The 11,820-nt window shown below is 41.1% G+C and overlaps 1 pseudogene and 2 gene segments (V, D, J or C); 1 reads left to right on the top strand and 2 right to left on the bottom strand.

The window, feature by feature from the left end:
* The window catches only part of LOC148096601 (Ig kappa chain V-III region MOPC 63-like), a 104,850-nt gene that overhangs the window by 26,787 nt on the left and 66,243 nt on the right, over positions 1-11,820 (bottom strand).
* On the top strand, positions 4,872-9,069 carry LOC148096609 (Ig kappa-b4 chain C region pseudogene; annotated as a pseudogene). Its single transcript, XR_015717149.1, has 3 exons — positions 4,872-4,944; positions 7,486-7,593; positions 8,284-9,069. The product of XR_015717149.1 is annotated as an Ig kappa-b4 chain C region pseudogene (transcript).
* On the bottom strand, positions 10,621-11,185 carry LOC148096608 (immunoglobulin kappa variable 6D-21-like). The segment is given in 2 exon segments: positions 10,621-10,928; positions 11,116-11,185. Coding segments are annotated over 2 exon segments (360 nt in total).

Genomic DNA, 11,820 nt, shown 5'->3' with positions numbered 1-11,820 from the left:
GAAGGAATGCTGGGACCTGGTTGCCACGGAAACAGCCTCACCAGACTACAAAGCAAGTCTAAAGAAAAAAAGTCTTTAGTGTCTCTAATGAGCTGTTTGTTCTGAGGAGAACTCACAGACAGGAGAGTCAACGAATACAAGGAGTGATTAGAAAGAATCTGAAGAACAAAGTTTTAATTTCATTGACGAACACGGAGACGATTAAATGAATGATGACATGAACAAACAATTGAAAAGAATCACTTTATGTTGCGTGTGTGTGTGTGTGTGCGTGTGTGTGTGTGTGTGTGTCCTCAGTGAACTGTATCAGTCTCTGCAGTATCTTCCAGCTGCAGCAGTCACTTCAGTTTCTGTTCAGTCTGACTGAGGGAGGTTTTTGTACGACTGTTTTTCACTGTGTGAACACATACTGACTGTTGATGTAGTGATAACTCTGACAGTAATAAACTGCTGCATCTTCAGCCTGGACTCCACTGATGGTCAGAGTGAAGTCAGAGTTTGATCCACTGCCTGTAAAACGATCTGGAATCCCTGATTCTCGAGTGCTAGCATACTTAATGAGTAGTTTAGGAACTCCTCCATCTTTCTGTTGGAACCAGGCTAAACGGTTGGATCTACGAACATCCTGACTGGTCCTACACTTGATGCTCACAGTTCCTCCCACAGCAGAGCTCACTGCTCCAGGCTGAATCACTGTGATCTGTCCTCTGGACTCTGAGGACACAGAGACAAAAACATAAAGCAGCTTCATGGTTTTGTGGGCTTCATTTCAGAGGGACAGATGTTGATAGAGGAGAGGAGTTTGATTCTCTGGACTTTACCTGTGAAGCAGCAGCAGAGGAGAGTCCAGATGAGGACGCAGATCAAAGTCATGTTTTTGATGAGGAGGATTTCTGTGGCTTCTGTTGTGATGAAGGACAGCTGTCAGTCATCCAGTGTTCAACTCTCAGGACTATAAACTCTCCCAGAGCACTGGAGCATGGTGCTGCTGATGCAAAGTGCCTCTCTATGGAAATCATCTGACTGACTCCAGCAGAGACTTGGATCAATCTGATGTGTCTAAAAAGAGTTTTCATGGCATATTTGGCATGTGACTCACATGGACCCTTCATGATTTATAGACAGATGAGAAATTAAGTCAAAATTTACCCGTGCAGTGAGGAGATGTGAAGGCTGCTCTCCTGCAGCGGCATTTTGCTGAAATGATTCAAGACCACTTGTCATTGTCCCGGCTCATTCGACCAAGCGGTTTGCATTTCCTGTGTTTTTGTCATTTTTTTGTATTATGTTAAGTCTACTTGTTTATGTAAAGGATCATTCTTTAATGCCTGGATTGTTCTGTTTAGATTTGGTTATTAGTTTTCCCCTTGTGTCGTTGCCCTTTGTGTCTCCCTCTGTGTGTTTATATTGTGGTGTGAGTTCTTGTGCCTTGTTTCTCCTCCTTGTGTTTCATTCCATCATGTTTATCTATGTTTCCCAGCCCGTCGTGTTCCCTCACTCCCTTTCGTCTGCCTCTTCTCCGCTCCCACATCATGTTTCCTGTTTTATTGTGAAGGTCTTGTGTCTCCATGTTCGTTCTGTCTCGTTATAGTTATTCGTGTTAGCTGGGTTCCTCGTGTGTTCTCGTTATCCCTCTGTGTATTTAGGTCAGCGTCTCCCTCAGTCCTGTGTTGCGTCCTCTCTCATGGCTGTGTTTCCCTGTGTGCCTCTTTGTGTTTGTAGTTTATACTTTCCCCAGTCTAGTTTTGTTTTGTATTTCCATTCTGCAAATAAAGCTGGTTTTTGATTTTACGTCCTGATTCTGGGAGTCTGCATTTGAGTCTTTTCCTGCCTGCCTGCACAGCCGTTTTATGACACCACTTATTGTTTGACATAAATCATATAAAGTGTCCTTCAAGTCCTTCAGACTTTAAGACAGTTGAATATCTGTGGGTGAATTTGGATCGATGTGTTAGAGTTAAAAGAGTCCAAATTTGGTAAATATAGCTTGAGAGAAACAACGACACATGTCATATTAGACGATGTCATTATTTATTCACCAAAGACTAATGAACTCACGACTCTTCAGTTTGATTTGAAACACAGCATGGAATAATTTACTTGATAGAAATGTGAAATATTCGACCCATAACAGAGACACCATTTTATTTTCCCGCAGGCGCTCCACTGTGTGCGACTCGGGCAGCTTACCAGTTGTTGTTGTTTGCGAGTTTTTCTTGTGGATGAGTGTTGTGTTATGTCAGGCGGTTTACTGATAATGAGCTTATTTGTGGTCTTTTATCTCCTTTTGCTTTGAACACACTGTCTTGGATTTTTTAGAAATAAAGCCACATGTTCAAGTGGCTTTATTGTCATTTCAGCCATATACAGTGGTGCAGTACACAGTGAAATGAGACAGCGTTCCTCCAAGACCCTGGTGCTACATATAACAGTAAATCAACATAGGACTATAATAAAGTGCAAGTATACAAGAACTACAAAAAACAGAAGACAGTGCAACAGAAAAGTGCACAGTACTTTTCCACAAATTATGCAATTATGATGCCATTATTATTTCACACTAAAATCTTTTTGAGCATTTTCTTTCAATGAAACTTAAAGTTTGAAAACTTTTTTTTTTAGAATTTTTTCTTCATACTTCGCACATTTTTGTTTCTATGTTTTAACCTTTTGCCAAAGTATCTGCAAATAATTTGTCATCCATTTCATTTCGCCTTTGATGAAGATTTAAAATAACTATACTGCCATATGGTTACCATTTAACCATACTCTAAAACAGGGGTGGGCAATTCCAGGCCTCGAGTGCCGGTGTCCTGCAGGTTTTAGATCTCACCTTGGGTCAACACACCTGAATCACATAATTAGTTCGTTACCAGGCCTCTGGAGAACTTCAGGACATGTTGAGGAGCTAATTTAGCCATTTAAATCAGCTGTGTTGGATCAAGGACACATCTAAAACCTGCAGGGACACCGGCCCTCGAGGCCTGGAGTTGCCCACCCCCTCTCTAAAAGCATGCTGACCAAGTTGGGCCCAGTTTATGAAATTTAATTTGTAATTAAGTTATTTTTATTTTTCCCAAATATACCAAAAAATAAGTTTGTTTGTTTTTTTCCATTTTTATATACAAAATTGTTTAATTTTTGAGTTATGATAAAATTTTGAAAATTTATTTTTCTGATTATTTTAATTGTAATTGTAGAACTAAGAAATAGTTCACAGATTACAGACGAGAACATCAGAAGTCAAAGAAATGCTTTAATATTTTTATCTTTGGTACTGAAACTCGTCTGTTGCCATGGTTCAGCAGTGAAGCCTGTCTGTTACCATGGTTACCAAGCTCAGAGAGGGAAGTGAAACAGCTGAAGATCAGTTTCAACTCCCAGTTTCTCTAACATCTCTCTCTCTGCAGTGGGTCGAGTCCCCCCCTCCCTGAGCGTGCTGGCGCCCTCTAGTGAGGAGCTGCAGCAGGGGAAGGCTACAGTCATGTGTGTGGCCAACAAGGGCTTCCCCTCAGACTGGAGGCTGTCCTGGAAGGTGGATGGCAGTGGCAGCATCAGCTGGGAGGAGAGCAGGAGCCCAGTGGTGCTGCAGAATGACGGCCACTACAGCTGGAGCAGCACCCTGAGGCTCCCTGCAGACCAGTGGGAGAAGGTGGGCTCTGTGACCTGTGAGGCCACCCAGGGCTCCCACACTCCACTCTCAGAGACTCTGCTGACAGACCAGTGTTCCCAGTCCTGAGCTGACTCACTGGGACTCTGATACTGGCTTTAGTCTGCAGCTTCTCTCAGTCTGCTCCCTCTGTGTCTGTATTGCTTTGATAGTTTTCATGTTTTCATGCTTGTGGCACTGTTGATGGTTTTAATACTTCAAATAAAAACTGAGGTCTTCAAATAGTGGTTTTCATGTGTTTCCATTCAGCTGCTCTTCTGTCTGATAATCATCCTTCAGGTTCAGCAGTGATGCTTCCATACACTGAAAATTTAATTTTTACTGTATCACTACACATCAGGATGTAACCTTAAAAAAAACAATAACATAATCACCAACAGCTGCTCCCTGTTATAAATAGTTTCACAGTCTTTTGTAGATGCATAATTTTCCATCATGTTGGATTTTGTGCTGAAATTTTATGTCAGGGTGTAGAAGAAGTAGAAAACATGGTGACAGATTATTGTAACCTGCATGTGACCCATGATGAGACCCGTCCTGGTTTTCATCAAAGTCAGAATTGATAAAATAACCCAAAGGAAAACTAAACTTTCTTTATCAACATAGGAGACACTAAAAAATGTCTCTTTCAGAACATCAGTGCAGGTTAAAAAGTGTAAATGTCAGAATAATTTATGTCACAAAGATGAAGTTAAAGACTTGATGAACTAAACTTTAAATCTTCAGATCAAATCATGTGAAATATTTCTGTGACCAAGAATGTAGCTGAGCAATCTACATACATACATATATCAGTACTGCAGTTTACTAAAATATTCTCATTTAATAACTACTTCCCAGTTTGAATATTTACAGGAGAGTTTCTTCATCACAGATCTGACTCACAGTATCAACTGTTTTGTGTTTCACATGTTCTTCTGTGCTAGCTCGTCAGGATGGACACAAGTCTGATGTTTTGAGTCAAACCCACATAAACATTAGTTATGAAAGTTAGAGTTTTATCAAGGCCTAAGAAATGTTTGTGAAATTATTTTAGAAGGACTGTGAGGTGTGTGTGTGTGTGTGTGTGTGTGTGTGTGTGTGTGTCCTCAGTGAACTGTATCAGTCTCTGCAGTATCTTCCAGCTGCAGCAGTCACTTCAGTTTCTGTTCAGTCTGACTGAGGGAGGTTTTTGTACGACTGTTTTTCACTGTGTGAACGAATGCTGACTGTTAACATAGAATTCACCAAGACAGTAATAAACTGCTGCATCTTCAGCCTGGACTCCACTGATGGTCAGAGTGAAGTCAGAGTTTGATCCAATGCTTGTGAAACGGTCTGGAATCCCTGATACTTTACGATTTCCATAGTTAGTGAGCAGTTTAGGACGTTCTCCATCTCTGTGTTGGTACCAGAATTGATCTTCTCCATCATCTACTCTATGACTCGTTTTGCAGTTGATGCTCACAGATCCTCCCACAGCAGAGCTCACTGCTCCAGGCTGAGTCACTGTATATTGTCCTCTGGACTCTGAGGACACAGAGACAAAAACATAAAGCAGCTTCATGGTTTTGTGGGCTTCATTTCAGAGGGACAGATGTTGATAGAGGAGAGGAGTTTGATTCTCTGGACTTTACCTGTGAAGCAGCAGCAGAGGAGAGTCCAGATGAGGACGCAGATCAAAGTCATGTTTTTGATGAGGAGGATTTCTGTGGCTTCTGTTGTGATGAAGGACAGCTGTCCGTCATCCAGTGTTCAACTCTCAGGACTATAAACTCTCCCAGAGCACTGGAGCATGGTGCTGCTGATGCAAAGTGCCTCTCTATGGAAATGACTGCAACAGGGAGTGGGATCGATCTGATGATGCTGTTGATGATGTTCACTGTAAATTATTTCAAAAAGAACATTTCTTCCTCCTTCTATGAGACCCAGTGTTTTGTGCTATTTCGTTGTTTATTGTATTTTTTGGCCGTGTTCCCTGTTTTATTTTATTTTATTTTATTTTAATTTTGAGTCTTGTGTTCTTTGTTCGTTGTATTAGGTTCACTTCCACTGTCCCGTCATCATGTTAATGTCAGTCGGCTGTTTCCACATGTGTTCCCACTTCCCCGTATCACCTCCTGTATGTATTTAAGTCGTCTGTTTTCTGTATGTCTGTCATGGTCCTGAGTCTGACGACTCTGTGTTTTGTGTGTATTTATATTATTCTATGTTCTTTGTTTATTCTGTTATATCTTTTGTTAAGGTTTACCATTTGTTAGGGTTTTGTTCTGTGCCTGCTCCCACTGCTCCGTGTTCCCTCGGTCTGTCCATGGTGTCACTGTGTCTGCTTGTGAGTCTGTTAAGTTCAGTGTCTTGTCTGGTTCTGTGTCTGTAAGTTTCCTGTTTTATTCTGAAGGTCTTTGTCTTATGTGTCTTTAGCGTGCCCAACGCCTGCCAAGCCAATGCTATGCAGCTACGCAGAGTGTGTGTAGCCAAGCCACTGGGGGCTTTTCTGCCATGGCCTCACCGACGACGTCACCGCTTTGTATGCAGTTCGCCACCACAGGCCTCCTGGTTGCCCCCAGAGTTACATCGGTATCAACTGTTAAGCTGTCGACGCCCACAACTATTTGATCATGGGCTATTGTGTTGCCGACCTGTTTCCATTTCCATACTTAAAGTAAAAAATTTAAGTGTAAATGTAACTGTCATGGTCTGCGGTGGGTGGCTGCAATTTCCATAAGGCTCCTGAACCTACCTGGGATCCGCCCCTGGGCACGGGCCACCTCCTGCAGCTCCTGCACACCTGGAGCCAATTGCAGGCAATCAAGCCAGAGGGATTTAAGCCACACGTTGATGTTCGTTCACTGCCAGTTCGTCATCAACCCATGTTGGTAACCGGCTCTTATGCTTCAAGTTTTCTCTGTGATTTATCTTGTTAACAAGACTTTCTTGTGCTGCAGTTGCTGGATTCATCTTGGCTCACGCTCTACTACCGGACTCAGGATACCAAGCAATCATTTTGAAAATCACTCTGTGCTTCACCTGCCTGCCCTCCTGCCATCACACTCCATCTGAAAACCCCGGATCTCAGGTCAGCCTCGCCACGCCACTCGGCTCCCCTGGATTCTCGTCACTCCCCTCTCAACACTCTGTGTCCCCTACTGCAATGTGACTGCACAGCTCCACTCTGCATCTCAGGCCCCGTTCCCTCGCCACGTCAAACTCTACGTCTTATTGTTTCTTTTTTGTCCTTGCTACATTTGGAGCGCTTAGGCCTAATAAAATATTGTTAAACCATCTGCTGTCTCTGCTCTGGGTTTCTGCGCAGAGTTCAGTTCAGCACAGACCACTCGGTCCCGTGACAGTAACAGCATTGTTTATACTTCTTACTTCAAAGTAAAAAGCTTACAGTTGCTATTAACATTAATGTATTACCCTGTAATCAATAATATTTTTATACATTTTACACATTAACCCTCTGGGCTCTGTCCTGGCCATTTGTGGCCACTTCACTTTTCTTTTGACTGCTACACTGCAGTGGACTAAAAGAATGACGCAGGTTTGATCTTAATGTGGTTATGACGTTAACGTCATTTTAACAAGATTAACGCTGACAGCACTATTTTAGATTTTTTCAAACTCTAAAATACACAATATATCACAGCCATAACCTTTTGGTTACTGAGGACCAAAACTGTGTCAGAAATTCAGGAACAGAGAGTTTTGCAAACTCTAAAATAAATGCAAATTGTTTTATTGTGTTTCATTCATTTTTATTTCATAATTATAATAATAATATGTCATGAAATTATGATTTAAAGAATTCATATTGGTGAGTTTGTTTGTTTCAGAGTCAGAGAGCCGTGTCTCTCTACAGTCAGAGGTTTTTGTACGGCGCCTCAATGAGTTTGTATCACTGTGGTACACGTTCGGTGGAGGAACCAGACTGGATGTTGGAAGTAAGTTAATTAAACTGTATTTATTATTAAATATTGTATCATTTTCTTTTATAACTATTTGTTAGGCTGCTTAGATGAGACAAAAGTATTTTTTTTTTATTTAAATAATTTAGTTTTTGATGTTTGTCCTATTTACTGGACTAATTCAGATGAGCTCTGCGAGTTTCTCTTGTTTAATCTACATTTCTGTCACAGTAAAATATTTGTAGACAAGAGTAAACTTCATCATCTTATGATTAGTTTGTAAATTTCCACCACATCAGCTGCTGTTTGGATGAGTCAAAGTTTGCTTTCTGATGTTTTTATCGTGTCAGATGTTTCAGATTTAGTTTGAAATCATGTGAGCTGTTCAATAACATTTCAAATCTATATGAATGAGTAGCTGCTCTGTGCTTGTGTCCACTCATTTCTTCAGTCGTCCATGATTTAGACTTCTAATCATTTTAAAGCCAAACTGCTGTAAATGTTTCCACATCTGCTTCTTTTATTTCCAGTGTAGTTTGAACATATTTCAGGTCAAACTGTGTGATGATTCTCTCTGTGCTGATATGCATGAGAGGTTTCTTAAAGGGAAGTGAAACAATGTGTGAGTTAATGACTGGTGGAGCAGAAAAAACACCTGACAGAAACTTCTTAACGGAGAAATTCAAATTGTGGTTCTTGTCCTCTAAGCTGATTGGTGTTTCCTAGGTGATATCCGCCCTGCCCTGAAGGTGCTGGGTCCCTCCAGTGCAGAGCTGGACCAGGGGAAGGCCACGCTCATGTGTGTGGCCAACAAGGGCTTCCCCTCAGACTGGAGTCTGTCCTGGAAGACGAGCGACAGCAGTGGCAGCAGCAGCATCAGAGGGGAGGAGAGCAGGACTCCTGGAGTGCTGCAGAACGACGGCCTCTACAGCTGGAGCAGCACCCTGACGCTCACTGCAGACCAGTGGGGGAAGGTGGGCTCTGTGACCTGTGAGGCCACCCAGGGCTCCCAGCCTCTGGTCTCAGAGATACTGAGGAGAGACCAGTGTTCCCAGTCCTGATGTCTTTCATGCTGTTTTTCTTCTGTCTCTTTGTTTCTTCTTCTTGGCAGATTAAAAAAAAATAAACCCATCAAACAGTCATGTTTCCATCTCATAATGACAACAATCATAGCAACAATCTCCTCTAGTTTATCCTTTTGTGTCTGTTGTAAAGCTGATATTTCAACCTTTTAAAACAATAAAAATGTAACGAGGAAACATGTTCTTTGACTCTGTGAGTTTGATAGATGCACATTTAAAAAAGAGAGATTTTGTAACATTTATTAAACCAGATCAAAATAAAAATGTCTACAGACACACCAAGTGTAATGTGCAGTCAACATGGTTAAATATATTCTTATACACACATTTAGTGTTTTCTGTAAGATGTTGAGGTCCAACCATAGATAGTCTCAAAGCTGTTTTTTGACCTGCATTTTATTCTGACAATATAAATAAAAAAATATCCTAATAACTGAAATTAAAGAGCAGGGTGTCATCTGTATGTTTAAACAGAGTTTATTTAAATGAAGATTTACTGAAGTTTGATTAATGAACTATTTGGCAGTGGAACAGTGAAGCAACAGAGCAGAGAAGAGTCTAGAAGCTGGTGGTGGCAGAGATGAAGCAGGTGGAGACTTAGTTGAGGATAATTGTCCAGGATGAGGTGGAGATGAGGAGTCTGAGAGTTAAAGCACTCCTGTCCAGAAACAGGTGTGAACAAAGTACGTGTTCAGGATTATCAATTAATCTGTATCAGTCTCTGCAGTAGCTGCATTTGAGTCCTTTCCTGCCTGCTCAGCCGTTTCATGACACCATTTGTTCTTTGACATAAATCATATAAAGTGTCCTTCAAGTCCTTCAGACTTTAAGACTGTTGAACATCTGTGTGTGAATTTGGATCGACGTGTTAGAGTTGAAAGAGTCAAAATTTGGTAAATATAGCTTGAGAGAAACAACGACACATGTCATATTAGACGCTGACATTATTTATTCACCAAGGTCTAATGGACTTACACTCTTCAGTTTAATTTGAAACACGGCATGGAATAATTTACTTGATAGAAATGTGAAATTTTCGACCCATAACAGAGACACCATTAGTGAGGAGCTGCAGCAGGGGAAGGCTACAGTCATGTGTGTGGCCAACAAGGGCTTCCCCTCAGACTGCAGGCTGTCCTGGAAGGTGGATGGCAGTGGCAGCATCAGCTGGGAGGAGAGCAGGAGCCCCGTGGTGCTGCAGAACGACGGCCTCTACAGCTGGAGCAGCACCCTGAGGCTCCCTGCAGACCAGTGTTGGGGAGTAACAGAATACATGTACTGCCGTTACGTATTTAAAATACAAAATATGAGTGTAACTGTATTCCGTTACAGTTACTGTTTAAAAGGTGGCATTCAGAATACAGTTACTTTGTTGAAATAAAGGGTTTACACGTCGGTCTTTTCCTGTTTCATATGTTAGGCTGTGCCCTCTCTATTTTTGGTAATTCCAGGCGGGTGGAAACACAAACAAAACACATCAAGAGGCTCTAATTTCTGTGTCTCAGTCTCACGGCCCATTTCACCTCTACTTGTGGCCCGCATAATGACGTGAAGAAATATTTATAAAAAAGACGATTACATGGTAACCATAAATATTTGTGTTTCTGTAGAACTTAAAGCAGGATGAATTAGTCATTGATCTTTTGGGTTTGAGAAAATTGATTCGAGCTTTCATAATCCAAAGATAAAATATTTAATTGATTGCTTTCACTCGTTGCTCGTATCAATATTCTCTGTTTTACAGATAATTAATTGTAGCAATAAAATTCTATTTATAGAATAAATAACTTCTTGCTTAAAAATAAAAATAATAAAAACTTTCACAAAATGATGATATTAACATTTATAACATGTATTTATAAAAAAATATAAAACTAGTTTTTACAGATAAAATAATGTGTGTTTCTGAGCAGCTGTCAGTTCAGATTTTCTTTTTTCTCAGTTCCTCTCCAGCTGTGTGAGGTTTTTGTACGGCGTTGTATCACTGTGTGAACGGGAAGCTGCTACACTGCTGACAGTAATAAACTCCTGCATCTTCAGCCTGAACTCTGCTGATAGTCAGAGTGTAGTCAGTCCCAGATCCACTTCCACTGAAACGATCAGAAACTCCAGACTGACGGTTGGTAGCATAATAAATTAAGAGTTTGGGAGATTCTCCGTCCTTTTGAAGGTACCAGTTGAGATAGCCGCCAACACTTGAACTGGCTTTACATCTGACAGAGACAGTCTGTCCTGGAACAACAGACTGAGCTTTAGGAGTCTGAGTCAGGACTTGTTCTCCTGATGAACCTGAAAACATGAAAAGAAGAGAAGAGGTATTGAGATGATCAGCATCCAAACATTAGAGGATCATTTCTCTAACATGGAGAACAGATGGAAGAAGGTCAGTGCTGCTGGTTTCAGAGTTTCTCCATCATAGCAGAACATCATTGTGGTGAACCTGGCTGCATGCTGAAGCAAAGACAGAGAGTCTCACCCTGAACAAGGAGCCCCAGGGTGGCCAGCAGTAGAGTCAGTGACATCATCATTGTGCTGCTGGTGTGTGAGTGGCTCTGAAAGGCCTGGACAGCCACTGATCAACACTGGCCTCTTAACAGCTGTGAGCAGAGAGGCAGGACACATATGCAAACACACAGAGTCAGTCAGCTGCAGCTGTCCTCTGCTAAATATTTAAATCATTCATGACATCTAGTGGAGAGATAAATTTGAATTTAAAAAAAATCAAATGGAAAATGTGAAATAATTCAAATATGAATTCTAATACAATCAAATATAGACATGCATGGATTTAAGACGGGCCTTAAGTTTGAACAAAGACAGAGACTCAACGATGTTAAATCAAAAGCTGTAAGATGGACTGGAAGAGTTCATGGAGTCAGGGGCAATCTTTTGAGACAGACTCAGATTTCTGAACATTTTGCCTTGAACATCCTGTTTTTGCTGGTTAAAATTTCTGCAACAAAAAGGCAGTTTGCTTGTGTTTGAGATTTAGATCCTACCACATTTCTTTGCCATGTTTATGTCTCTTCAGGTTGAATCCTTTTCCCCCTATTGCTATTTTCTAGCAATGATTGCAACTTCTTCTGTTTAACAGTCATATATATAAATCATATCTTCCAATGAGCGCGGCCTGTGTGCCAAAATAAATACTATGCTTTTCAGTTCTTCAACGGGGCTTACC

Source organism: Neolamprologus brichardi, chromosome 22 (genome assembly GCF_056152115.1).
Source record: "Neolamprologus brichardi isolate AB-2024 chromosome 22, ASM5615211v1, whole genome shotgun sequence".
NCBI lineage: Eukaryota > Metazoa > Chordata > Actinopteri > Cichliformes > Cichlidae > Neolamprologus > Neolamprologus brichardi.
The sequence above is the reverse complement of the archived record's forward strand: the minus strand, read 5'-3'. Positions and strand labels throughout refer to the sequence as shown.